This window comes from Charadrius vociferus, unplaced genomic scaffold (assembly GCF_000708025.1).
Source record: "Charadrius vociferus isolate BGI_N301 unplaced genomic scaffold, ASM70802v2 scaffold309, whole genome shotgun sequence".
NCBI classification, from domain to species: Eukaryota; Metazoa; Chordata; class Aves; order Charadriiformes; family Charadriidae; genus Charadrius; species Charadrius vociferus.
This window is the reverse complement of record NW_009661370.1, coordinates 1457910-1472314: the sequence shown is the minus strand read 5'-3', so window position 1 is coordinate 1472314 and position 14405 is coordinate 1457910. Positions and strand designations below refer to the sequence as shown.

At 39.9% G+C, this 14405-nt stretch overlaps 1 protein-coding gene across 1 annotated transcript in view; it reads right to left on the bottom strand.

Moving 5' to 3' along the window:
- Nucleotides 1–8144: 8144 nt before the first annotated feature.
- Nucleotides 8145–14405, bottom strand: part of CHRM3 (cholinergic receptor, muscarinic 3) — a 201759-nt gene continuing 195498 nt past the window's right edge. Inside the window, exon 3 of the mRNA XM_009893632.1 lies at nt 8145–10104. Within this exon, the coding sequence (XP_009891934.1) occupies nt 8283–10104 (1822 nt within the window). The 3' untranslated portion in view covers nt 8145–8282. The remainder of the gene's footprint in view (nt 10105–14405) is intronic.

Here is a 14405-nt window from a genome sequence, read left to right as displayed (position 1 = left end):
TTTTAAGCTTTGACTTTTGAATAGACGCTTGTGTGGACTGAGTATACGGATTTCAATGAGCCTTCCCTATGCAGCTTGCTTCTGAGAGCAGGAGAGCAGCTGTGGATCTCTAGTCTTGCTTTGTATTTCACCTCTAAAAACAGATAATGCATCAGTCAATACACATCGTACAGAGTACAAAAAAAAAAAAAAAAGGCACACCTGCTTATTAGTTTAAGTTTCTCTGGCATTCAGTGGTGTGGTAATTCTTCATACTGTTAATTCCTGTCTCGCAGCAGGGAGGAAAACGCATGGGCTTAAGCATCCTCAGGCAGTACCAATAACTGTGGGGAAATGTGCGAGTATTAATGTATCGATACTACTTTGAAAACGAGTTTGAGAGGACCCTCCGTCATATTCAGCGAAGTGTGGAGGCAGAGCAGGAGACGAAGCCTGTTCTGTCCTCATACACACCAGTTTTTCTTCAGATTAGCCTATGGTCAAGAAATCACATTCATTTTGAGTGAAGTAGCCAAATATTTACTCAGAGATACTTCCACCACCTGAACAGTGGAGAGCTTCTGTCCTAACTACAGACAGCTGTAAAATAAACATCATAAATGAAGATGTGAGGCAAGCAAATGGCATGTATTTCTGAATCAGAAAAATTCACACCACTGGAGGAACAGAGCTGCTTAACCCCGGCTACATCTGATTTCATATAATTTTGCAGGTGCTAAAAAATAGCATATTTCTGTTTTAATGGTAGAGGGTACTGAATATGTATGTTCAATGGGCAGGTATTGAATAGGTGCATCCAATAGGTACATTCGATAGGTATATTCAATAGGAGGGGACTGAAGCCATATGCAAAATGAAAGTAACGAGTGGAGAAAAGTACTGAGCATCAGGAGATACTGCACAGGTCTGTGTCTTTTGGTGTTCCCGCACAACGCAGGGTGCAGCACTGCGCACGGGTCAGAGTAAATTGGACCGTATCTTTTACCCTCAAGGTGTTCATCGGTCTGTGCCCCAATGATAATAATTCTTGAAGTGGACTCATTAAGCACAAATTAATGAAGGCCGCTTCCTCATCCTAGTCTCTAGACTAGGTATTATTTGAGGAGTGACTACAGTCACTTTGCAACCCAAAGATTTCAGTCCAGAAGAAAAATAGTCTCAAGAGGACTGGATCTTTTGAAGCCACATGAGGAAGCAAATTCTTGTCCAGAGACTTTATTTCCATGATAGGGTAAAAGCTTTCAGAGTTTTGAGTATTTGAAGTAAGTTAACTGTGCCTCTTTGAATGATTTGAAAAATAAATTTAAGTTCTCTCTGTACAATAATGTCCTGTGCTTTTCTTATTGTCAGCCGTGGTCGAGTAATGATTACCAGAGCATTTCAAGCATTCTTTCATTACAGATACTGCACTAAATAATTTTTGTCCCAGAGAGAGTAAGAATTGCCCATCAAATTCCTGGAAAATGCATATGCATATTACCACCTAGTTATTTAGTCCTATGCTGCTGTAATAAGGATGTCCTGACAGAGGCCTGAGCGGGGTGTCAGGCTGCTCTGCCAACAGGGTAGCTGGTGGTGATGTGTGCTTTTGGCTTACAGAGTCATTCATGCGCTGAACTTTTTTGGGCACTGTTTACATGTGTTTATTCACCCTTATGCAAGGAGGATGTTCACATCTATAAAAACTTTAAATGTCTCGGGTTTTTTCCATGCTTTCTGCCAAGTTAAATAAATTGTATAGCTTCACTAGCTTGGGGGGAAAAAAAAAAAAGTTAGCTCTCCTCACCTCAGATGAGCTGAATGGTTTTATCACCATTTTCGGAAGACCTTCCCTGAGGCCAGCATCATACCTCCCAGTTAAACTGTCTCAAGGTTTTATTGTTTACAAAACCAGAAAAGGGTGAATGATCTAGATACACTGGGCGTTTCTCAGTCCTACCAGGCAAATGAGGTTTTTAAAACTTGCACAATTCCACCCATGGGACTGGCAAATGAAAAATATTAGGGCAGAGCAATAGGATGGGGTGAAGGAGGATGTTAATTTTTTCCTCTCATTTCTAATGGGAGGAGTGCTGTTCTCGCTACCTTAAATAATTTCCAGTGGTGGCTTGCTTTATTTTGCCTTTTTATTTTTGTGACATTTGCCTCAAAGTGTTTTAATAGTGGCTGGATTCCTGTACCCATGTTGAGAAACTATCAGTGATGTTCACATGAACGTAGGAGTTTGGGAGCCCTATTTCTCTTATGTCAACTTAGATAGAATTTGCTATTAGAAATAGATGCCTTTATTTTCTTATTTGTCAAAGGCAGAGTGATTTTGGTTAAGCTAATGGAGTTAAACCTAGTGCAGTATTGATGCAATAGCTCAAGAAATGGAATCTCGTCACACATTTCTAAATTTTGGGTAATGTCTGAAGAGGCCGCACGATACACTGAAAAACCGCATTCGGACATAAAGACCATGCAACTGGAAAAATATGCACTAAGGAAAGATGTGGAAACTTTTCTTGCAGCTAAGCAGAGTAGACTTAAAACGCAGTTCCACTGCCCTGTTACAACTGATGAGGCATCAAAGGCAATGCATACCATGGCTGACAATTTCAGCGTAAATTTGTATATATATCTGCATATCTGCATACATTGCTCTAGATGTGCCTGCATCTCTCTAGATGTATATACACAGTACTGTGTTATACATGTGTTATCCTTCTGAGATATACGTAGTGCATAGAGATGTATAGGTACAATATGCATACCACATGTTGAATGTAGGAATAAGCCATGAAATAAGTAGCACTTATCTGTTTTCCTGTGTTACCTGTGTTACTCCTTCCATTAAAAAATCTCTGTCAGGGCTAACTGAAACTCCCCTGAGCCATTTTAATATTTAAAATTAAGCAAAAAATCCTCAGGTAAATCTAGGAGGGTATCTGGAAATAACTACAACAATAATTCTTGAGAAAAAAGTTACAAGCCATGTTATCTTTCGAATGTACAATGTGGGTGGTGAATGGTAGACAAAGCCCTGAATACCGGTATGGCACAGTCAATGAGTTTGCCAATTAAGACTGTGAAGACCTGCCAGCACCATCAAATACTGTGATGGTCAATCTCAGCCAACTGCGGTGCCACAGTGTATGAAAAAGAATAAACACACTGTATAGCCCCAAACATCCCTATTCATACTCTACTTGTTTCCAACAAATAACACAACTGGATTAGCTGCCCCCTGTCTGCTTACCTTAAAAGCTGAAGTACAAAAATGACAGACATTACAAATTAGTATTTTCCCCAATATCTGTCTGGCAGCTCCTAAAAGTAGAAGAGGGAGAGCGCAGAACCGACAACTGATCTATGCCTGATACAGGGAAGAAAATCCTAATCAAATGAAGTTTAAAAGTCTATGAAAGCCTGAATGCCATATATGCTTTAGCTAAGCTTCCAAACAGAAGTGCTCAGGTATCATGGGAGTCCAGTTGATGAGACAGAAAAGACAGCCATCATTATGAACACCTCAGCTCCACCAGACATCTGTACATATCCTTCGGGTTAACAAGAAGCAATATACAAATATATATCACTTTGACTTGCTCCCAGAAGCAAGTACAGTGGTATTTGCATGGGTAAATACATAAAAGATAAAAGGAATATATAAAATAGGAAATCACAGAAGCTGGAAGTAAGTTGTGAAAAAGGACAGTAGATTTACATGGGTCAAAGAATGTTCAGAGTTACCACAATGAATATGTATGTTTTTAGAAATTTTCAAATGCATTATAATACGCGATGATTCATGAACTGGATGCAATTCAAGCTAGTGGGGGCTTGGCAGAACGTCCTTAAGGGCAGGTCATCCCCAGATGCATCAAAGAAGGCCAGGCTTGGTGAACAGCCAACTTGTGGTACAGACCATTTCTGCCAATAAGGACCCGGAATATGTGGTTCCTCCTCTAGTCCTTTTTGATAAGTCTTATACATCTTCAGAAAAGAGAGTATCAGACCTCAAGACTAGAACTGCTGGAGCTTGTAATGTGCCTTCTGATAGTGTAAGAGCAGCTTAACTTTGCATAGGAATATTTTGAAAGGAAAGAAAAAGGCTGATACCAAGCCAAGCTCGTAAAGCACATTTTATGAAATGAATCCATTTGGTGGAGGATGAGGGTTTGGAATCTCAAATATCAATTTGAGTAGGGATGCATATATAGTCAAATGGCCAAGGGGGCAAGTGAAATGCAGTTTATAGATAGCTTAGCATGATACTCCATGACTATCCTTACCACATATATAGTAGCATGATGATAACCATATATTCAAAATTACTGATGCTGCTGATCAGAGAAAAAGGACAAAAACTTCCTTTTGCTTCGATGTTTGCATTGTGTAGAGGCAAACAGAGTATACTTTGGGACTTGTATTCACTTACATATACAAGGTTTCTAATGAGCCAACACTTTTTAGAACATTCTTGCAGAAGAAGTAAGGAAATATACGAATCAAGAAAATAAAATAAGAAAGTGAAGTTGTACATAACGGAGCCAAGTCACCGACTGCCTCAGAACGTCTGTGTGAGTATCCTCACAAAACTGCCAGATTCCTTTAGGTCATTTATTGGTACGTAGATCCACAGGTTTAGATCCTGGGAACTGCTCAGGCCTTTCCTCGATTTGTTTAGCTTTAGATCAGTGACACACTGATCTGCAGTTTAGATTTGTGGGAAGCATGTTATGCTGGGGTAGCATAAAGTGCTTCATGCACCATGCCCCTGTCCCTGGAGCTTTGGGTCAGACATTTCTCACAGCCTACACTGGTACAGAGGCAATATACTTCTACCATAATTTTACATCAAGAAAGCCAAGCATATATTTTAACCTATTTTGTTGCCTTTGAGCTGTTCAGAGGCTGACCGCGATTGGGGTCTACTCTACAAAGCTTTCTCCAGACAACCCAATGGCTCCTGTCTGGCTATCGCTTCTGATTTTTTGATCCTTTTCATATGGAGTCTAATCTTGTATTATTGCAATTAATGGGGATGATGCCTGGTCTCTGAAAAGCCAGCTTTCCACGTGAGCACTGTTAATGGGACTGAGCTGTTTCTCTGCCCTCAGAATGATGCTTTCTATCATGTTTCTGACTTAATTTTCCTCAAAACAGATGAAATATTACATCATTTGTACTTAAAAGTAGTGCTGCGTCAGATTGTACTTTTTGGTCTTGCATTGTTCTTCTTCTGCAACCTATCATGTGCGCCTGTGTTCATAAATAATATATCCACTTGTGCATACAGCTAAAATTTTTGTGTATGCATGGGTTTAAAGCAAACACATAGCCATACAAAATACAAATTAATTTGATCCCCACTGTACTTGCAACACAGCCAAATTCTTAATATTTTATAGTGCATATTCCATTAAATAAATAATAACTAAATTGATCTATGCTACAATATGTGTATACATACACATTTTATGATGCCTGTAAATAACATTTTAAAGCCTGTTCACGCATCAAAAGACAGGTTGTTTATTTCTCTGTTAAAACAATCCAAGGGTTTAACTGTTCCTATTATGTAAACAGTGGTGACAGCCGCTTTCAAGGAAGCTTAACTTCATTAAAAATAGTAGTTTCCCATTGTAAAATCAATAACTAATATACCGTAAATCCCCCTGATGAACTTTGGCTTCCTTACATGCTCTCACATTTTGTGTATTAGGGGCACAGCACTACTCTAGATATCAGAAGATAATAATATGGCAATATATATAGATATAGATATATATTTAAATATTAAAACATTAGGTAGGTCAACTTGAGTAATGAATATATTTCAAATATATGCTTCTTTCTATAAATACAGGTCATCAATTTTCTCTGCAACACGGGCGCCTTAGAAGTCTTTGGTTGTATGTGGCTACCAAACTGGTAAACCAGTTCTGGGTATCTTTAGCTCAAAATGCGCTTCTGACATATAGATGAAGCTTTAACTTTTTGGTCTGTTTTATACTAAACTTGTACTTGCCGTAGACTTGCAATATCATTTACAAGCTTACCTTTAGGTAGACGTTTTAAACAACTCATACAAAAGAAAGATTTGCATGTCAAGAATACTTGTTTTAGTGACAAGAAAGCTCGGTATACTCTATTCATTTCTCAAGCAGACCTTTATGAATCACTTTAAAAGGACACTACAGCTGAAGACTGAAGAGCAATATTTATCAACATTAAATAAAACATTTGGTGAAGTATGTATAAATATTTCTTCATATGAACATAACACAAAATTAAATAGTTCAGATACACAGACACCATTTAATATATTTCCACTGTTGTCAAAATCATCTGTAAACACCATCTCACACTGAATACAAAAGCAGCTTTTACATCAGTTCTGTGTTCACAACACTGATGCCCCATTGTAAAAGAAGATATTTGTTTTGTTTTATTTTCAGCAAAATAAGAGTCTAAGCAATAAAAAAAAAAGTTTTGGTCAGTTCAAAGGAGAATACAAAATTATCTTTCAACATGTAACTAAATTAGACTTAGAACAATAGTTTAAAGTACAATCCTTTCCCCAGGGGATCTCTGACTTGTATAAATCACACTATGTTTGGTGCAGACCACATCACAAATACCAGGAAATACTGGTCATGTCTAAGCTATAAATATTAAAGCCCTTTTTAAATTTTCTTTATCAAAAATTGCCAGGTTACAAATTGGCAATATCCATGTTTTTCACAACACCGAATAATCTGGGATTAAACAGATTTAGGTGCACTTCTGATGATTTTTAAAACAGATTCTGGAAAAGAAACACTTTAGTGAGCATCCTTCACATACAAAAATAAAGCATTTCTTTTACACAAATCTTTTGCATCTGAAGATCACCTGGGCAGACAGTGCAAGCAGGGGGGCTCCACCAAGTTCGGACAGAAAGTTACATCTCAAACTTTCATTGGAAGCTGGATGGATACTGTGCATGGGATCTGAGCTGGCTCTGAGAATGGTGGTGCGTCCACATGGTGCAGCTCAAGACAGGGCATCGCAGTGTCTGTACATGCCCCGAGAGCAGCGTAGCCCCCCAAGCATGAAACGGGGCTCCTGCTCATGGCTGTGCCCACCCGGCTCCTGAGCAACTCCCTGTGAGCATCAGCACTGTGTGGGCCCACGTGTGGGGTCTCGCCATCCTACACAGATAACCAAAGATAACTTCGTACTCTGCCCTGAATGTAGCCTTCGATTCCTTTCACCTTCGTGCCTTTTAAAGAGGTGTGATCATTCTGGGGAGAGATACTGTGCTCAAGATTAAGGTTTTACTGGGCACATGCCCCATTCTAAAACTCTGTAGACCGTTAGGCTCACAGGCTCGCTCCATTTGAAATGTGGACACCACGTTTTGGTTTCAAAGATAAACCTGAATTTCAGGTGGCAAATAATGAGACATATATTTATAGTACAATTTTCTGATTTTTTTTTATTTCACTCACATATAATTGTGATGAGGGGCCTTGTAAAACCTAGAACAATAGATCACCCCTTTCCTGGTATGTGTGTATTTTAGAGGTGTGAATGTATGTTATGCATACATACACACTCAGACACACACATATAGATAACATGAGCTGCACACATAGATACTCGGCAATCAGGAATCAGGGTTACAAGCAACAACACACCAGAAGAGAAGTAGACAGGAAGCTCTATCTGGACAACAAGAAGCAAATTTGCAACCTATACAGTGTCTCAAATAATTTCATAATCCTGTTTCGCTAGCTTGCTACATCTGTATGTGACTTGAATTGAAAGTTGGATTCCTTGGAAACAGAAGAGTTGGGCTAGCTAGATGTGCTTACCTGAGATCCCAGAGTTGATTATAATCAAAAAGCTGGGCAGATCAGTAATGGGTTTATAATTGCTATACAGCTTCTTGCAAATTTGTAGGAAAACTTTATTAAGTCTTTCATTCCTTAGTAAAAACATTGAAGTTTGTTAGTTTTTGCTGAATGCAGACTTGATTTTTATATTAAACTGGATTTATTAAAAGGATACATAAGCCTGGCAGCTGCTTTCATGTCTTGATGTTTAAATGTTTGAATCAGCACCCTGGAACCACCCTCCCACCCCACCCCATCCTGTCCTATCCCGTCCCGTCCCATCCCTTCCTATCCTGTCCCATCTTGTCCAATCCTGTTCCATCCTGTCCCATCCCATCCCATCCCATCCCATCCCATCCCAACCCATCCCATTCCCCCTTCGTTATTTTTTTAAATTGTTTAAAAAATACTATTCTATGAAGCCTCCCTAGGGATCCGCTTATGAAAAATGACGGACTGCCTTTGCTGATACTGCTGTTTGCGTCGTTTTCGTTTGTCGCACTGGCACAGCAGTAGCATCTTGAAAGTGTTTCTGAATGTTTTGTTACACAGTGCATAGCACACGGGGTTCACCGTGCTATTGATGTAGCAAAGCCAGTACCCCAGGTTCCAGAAAGTTTTGGGGATACAGCTGCAAAAGGTGTTCACCAGAACCATGATGTTATATGGGGTCCAGGTAATGATGAAGGCAAACAAAATGGCACTGAGTGTCTGTGCCGCTTTCTTCTCTTTGATGAGTGACATTCGTTTTCGCTTTGTGATCTGACTTCTGGTCTTCAAGGCAAACTTCTTTGCCAGGGTTGCTTCCTTGAAGGACAAGGGCAGGGCTGCAGATGTCTTGGTCACTGATGAGATGCCATCAGAAGCTGTGGTTGTCTCTGCTGACCCTGGCTGAATTGGAAGCTTAGAAAAGCTCTTTTGGAAATTTCCACCATCCTGAACACTTTTGGGAGGGTGCAATTTTTTAGGTTTCTTTTCCTTCGATTCTGTGTCGGATTTCTGTAGTTCATCCCCTGACTCATGCAAATCTTCCGAGGAGGGTAGTTTCGTGGAATTGAGGATGGCGCTGTGACCAGGAAGCTTCAGCACAATTGAATAGATGGCTCTGGTCTCTGCAGCGATGTCGTCTTCATCAGAGGAGGCTGAATTTTCAAGGGAGGCGGCTGCGTCGTTGTTGTTCCAGCTGTCGCTGCTGCTGTGCTCTTGGTCCCCCTGGTCTGTGTTGGGTTCCCAGCTCTTCATTGTGAGCCAGAAGTGGCAGCGTCTGTATTTCCTTCGGGTGGAACGTTTCATGCTCTGCCGTTGCAGCTCGTAGCTGCTGCAGCTCCGGGAGCTGCCTGTCTGGTGTACGAAGCGCGCTGCCTCTGCTTCGCTGCCAGAAGCCTGTAGCCCTGCTAACTCTTTGGTGCGTTTCTCAGTCTCCTTGTAGATCCTCCAATACAAAATACTCATAATGGTGACTGGCAAGTAAAAGGCAGCTATGGCAGTGCCAAAAGTGATGACAGGTTCAGTTAGAAACTGGATGAAACATTCATCAGGAGGCACAGTCCTCTCCCCAACAAAATACTGCCAGAACAAGATGGCAGGGGCCCAAAGAACAAAAGAGATGATCCATGCTAAACCAATCATCACTCCAGCCCTTTTGGTTGTTCGTTTGGCTCTGTACGTAAGCGGCCTAGTGATGGAAAAATACCTGTCAAAACTTATGACAAGGAGATTCATGACAGAGGCATTACTGGCGACATAGTCAATGGAGAGCCAAAGATCACAGGCCAAGTTACCCAAAGCCCAGTGGTCCATGATAATGTATGTGGTGTAAAGATTCATGGAAATAACACCGATGATCAAATCTGCACAAGCAAGACTCAACAAGAAGTAGTTGTTGACCGTTTTCAGTTGTTTGTTAACCTTAAATGCAACAATCACTAGGATGTTTCCTATGATGGTCACCAGTGCAAGGATCCCAGTGAGGAAAGCAATCAAAACTACTTGCCAGACAGCGTGTCCACCCAGAGGGTCTTTGCTTGTGGCATTCAGGGACATGTTTGTTGATTCCACAGTGGAGAAGGGAAAACTCTCTGTGGTCTGAGGGAAATCATAGCTGCCAATGAGCGACGCTGCTTCATCAAGTAGTCCCGGTCCGTGTGAATCTCTCTTCCAGAAGGAGCTCACATTTGAAAACAGGGGCGAGGCTGAACTGTTATTTTGCATGATCATTGTGGCTCTCTGACATAGTCTGCAGCAGAGAAAAAACAAACAAAACCCAAGTGAACCTGTGAAGATGGTAAATAGATAATTGTTCACATACTCATACATAAAATCCCTTTAGCACTTTGTCTTTAAAAGCCAAGGGGCCTGTCACACATCTCAAGTCAAATGCATACGTGGTAGTACTCAGCTTACAGTTGTGATTAGTCTGAGCTCTTTGTAGTAATCACATAGTGTTTTCTTAAAAACGTTCAGACACAGAAGAACCAAAATCCCAGGAGAATTTGAACCTGCAGTGGTATTAAAATGCCCCCTAACTCTAACTCTTAATTAAAACACTCCCTGGCGGATCTGCCCTGAACTCTACATATCAACAGCCCAACATCCTAGAGCCTACAAAAACTAAGTGCCAGACACATGCAGCCACAATCACAGAATCACAGAATGGTCAGGGTTGGAAGGGACCTCTGGAGATCATCTAGTCCAACCCCCCAGCCAGAGCAGGGTCACCTACAAAAAGTTGCACAGGACGGCATCCAGGCAGGTTTTGAATGTCTCCAGCGTGGGAGACTCCACCACCTCTCTGGGCAGCCTGTTCCAGTGCTCCACTACCCTCAAAGTAAAGAAGTTCCTTCTCATGTTAAGATGGAACTTCATATGTTCAAGCTTGTGCCCGTTACCCCTCGTCCGATCACTGGGCACCACTGAAAAAAGACTGTTCCCATCCCCCTGGCACCCTCCCTTTAAGTATTTGTAAGTATTAATAAGATGCCCCCTCAATTTTCCTTTCTGTAGTCTAAAGAGACCCAAGTTCCTCAGCCTTTCCTCGTATGAGAGACGTCCTAATCCCCTAATCATCTTTGTAGCCCTCCAATCCTCCAAATCTGAATCAATGCTGGCCCCAGTGCTATCCTGGCACTAGCAAAACACAGGCCCAGCCTCTGCTGCCTCCAGTGACAGCTAATGATAAACAAAAATATTCTTCTGTCTTTCCTTAAACTATAGAGATACAAGCCATCATCGTTTCACTGTGCCAAGCTACTCAAACCTGTGAGGCTGCAAAGATCTTTTCATTTTCATCTACATTTTGGCTACCTGATAAAGGTACTAAAAGTTCTTATTAACACTTTTTGCACATGCCACTATTAATTTTTTATGAATATTTTTATGCTTGGACTAAGGAATTTGTACATCTAATGACTTCAAAATGTCTTTGGGGCAACATTTTAAAATTTCCTTTGAAAATATGGTCTCCAGAGTCAGGGAAAAAAATGTCAAAGATGCATGTCAAAGCAATCATTAATCACTTCAGGAAAAGAGGAAAAAAGCATGAAAGGGATCCATAATTAAGCCTTAATCCTTTTCCCCAAGTACTTATGTAAAATGAAGACACGCTTAGAATAGAAATTTGTATTTTCCTTATTTCATTAACTTCTGTGGTCAACTGACTAATTTTATTGTAATAAATCAGTTATATCATCAAGAAGGAAAAAAATCTATTGAAAAAGTCCATCACTGATTGTAAATACTGAAGAAAATATGCTGGCAAAGAGAAATGTTTGTTTGTTTTCTGTGAATCCTTCCAGAGTCAATATGTTATGGTATGAGATAATAACGAGTATTACAATGCACTGGTGTTACACAAAATATTTACCCAAAAGAGGAGGTTTTGGTTTGGTTCTTTAATTAATTTATAAATTCTGTTTGCCCTTGAACTGTACTTGGTTTTGTTAGCAAGCCATTTTAAATGCTACAGTTTCTTTGACATATGCAGTAAACAGACCAACAATTCCTTCTCCTAACTCATGCACAGTAACTAACACAATCCCCCAAATTTTGATATCTAGTGTAAATGAGATCTTAATTTTTATCTTTATTAATAGGAAGACAAGATGACAACGATGCTGCCTTATCCTAATTCAATCCACTTTTATTGTATTCATGATTGTATCATACAGGATGTGAACATAATAATAACATAATAAAACCAACAGTAAATATTGTTCTGAGAAATCACAGTTAAATTAAACTCCTTTCCTGATAGAAAGGTTGAAAACTTGGAGCAACTCAAACAATTTCTAAAAAGACAAATGGTAAGAAATTTATAAACTGTAAACCAACATTGATAACTTTGATTTTCTTAAAATCAAAGTCAGTCGAAACTAAAATTATCTTTTATCAAAAAACTTCGACATTCCAAGTTTTCTTTTCTTTGCAAAGTTCATATAAAAGAAATGTGCAGTTTTACATGAAATTTCAGGCAAAAAGACATTCTGAAAATTTGCCAAGCTGCTCCTCTAAAATGTTCAATGTTTGTTATCATTTTAACTGTTCCTTTCCCAAGAAAATCTAAATGAACTTTTCTGACACAATTTCACCATGTCTTTGCCATCTATTAGAGAAGCTGTGCGATACAACATACTTGGTTCTTTTCTTCCTCAAGAAATAATACTTCTGACTGTAGAGCTGGCATAGTTCAGGCCATGTCCTCACCAATTCCTATCATACTGTTTAAGAGAAGCTGCAGAGGTCAAATCTGCACTGTGTGAGACAGAGAGACTCATCCCACCTACGCTAATGAAAAGAAAGTCTGCAGAAAGTAATTTGCAAAAAGGCAAGCAGAGGTCAGGATGAGAAGCATGCTCTTGCTTTCATTCACACCCCCTCAAGCACACTCATATCAGCTCACTCCTTTGCCTTGACCAAAGACAACATTCATTTACATGTCTATAAAAATGGAGATCCCACATACTCAAAAATTACAAATGAAGGCCAATGGAAACGCAATGTACAATAATGGTCTCCTTTGAAGAAGATAGTGAAGCAATATTCGAGTTTGGTTTGCCCCTTCCAATGCATGGGTGAAATAAAAACACAGTTGACTTGTGAGCAACCACTTAAGCAAGTGTTGACAATGTTCTTGCCAGTTGTTTATGGGCCGGGGTGGTTAGTCACAGTGGGGAAAAAATCTTTGACTCAAACAGGATTGCTGGAATCCATCCTCCTTGCGATGTTTTACTTAGGAAGCAGGCATCTTTTCCAGACCTGTCAGATAGGATGAAGTCAAAACCAGAATAGTATGAGACAGATCTGAAATAATGATATTTGCTAAATATATGCCAGAAATGATTAATGTTATAGGGTGCAGACCTTCCTTCACTGGCATTAGGGACAGGGAGCAGAGGGTGAAAGCCAGAAAGCATCCCCTCCACTGACATACACTTGTAAAAATTCTACAAGGTAACACCCAACATAGTCAAGTATTGATTGAGAATTCTGACAGGTAAGGTTAGATGGCGATGATAGCATTATGATGCTTTTTCATAAAAAAAGACAAGCTGGAATCCTCTAATACACAAGAAAGGACCAGGCAGAAGATACCGATCAAGGAAATGAAACTTTCACTACATGGTATAGAATAAAAAACAACATCGCTTAGAAGTGATGGTAGAAATAACAATATTACTAAGAAATAAAAATAGTTGACAGTTTGGTAGTACTTGCCATTTTCATTGCAGACCCTAACCATAAACTAACAGACGTGTTAGCCTTGGAAGTCCAGAACGACTACGACATAAAAGATACAAATAATCTTGCAAAATTAATGTGTAAACGCTGCACTATCTATCACTAAGTCCATAAAATGATTGTGAATTCTGTTTAACTGTAGACTTTGAAACGGAGTTTCAATGTAAATTAACCAATAAATCCTTTCAGAAATGCTGTGCTTCAAAAGAATCATCCTGAGGAAGCCTGGGAAAACCGTATGTCAGCTGCAGTCTTTCAGACGCTGAGCAAGTCCTGGAACCAAACCTTTATTTCTCAGGTCAATTCTCCCATCCCTGAACCACAAAGCAATTTCTCTAAGCCACTGTTTCAATGAAAACCTGCACAGTCCTTAGCAGTCCAGTAAGTGAGGAAGAGGAGAGACTGAGAGCAACCCAGTGACAGCTCCCTGCTGCCCAGTGCAATCCTGCAAGCTGGAACTTGGCTTTTTAAACTCCTCAGGCAAGAAAGGGACTCCTGAACTTGCACTGACTGGACTGCTTGATAAAACGTAAGCGCTAGCAGGACGATGAGCACAGTCCTTTGTTATTCTGGCTCTTCTACAAGCTCCTGTAATTGGACTGTTTAATTAAATAAAAAATATATTACCCATATGTTCATCTGCATAGAAAAAACTATCACTACCCCCACCACCATAACATACCAGATCAGTACAACTGGATTTTCTTCCTTTTAGGAAGCCAAAGCAAGCTCAGTTATCCATCGTTTGCCAAAACTGCCGTGCATTTTCTGCTTTCTCTGTAAGAAGCGTTACAGGGAAAG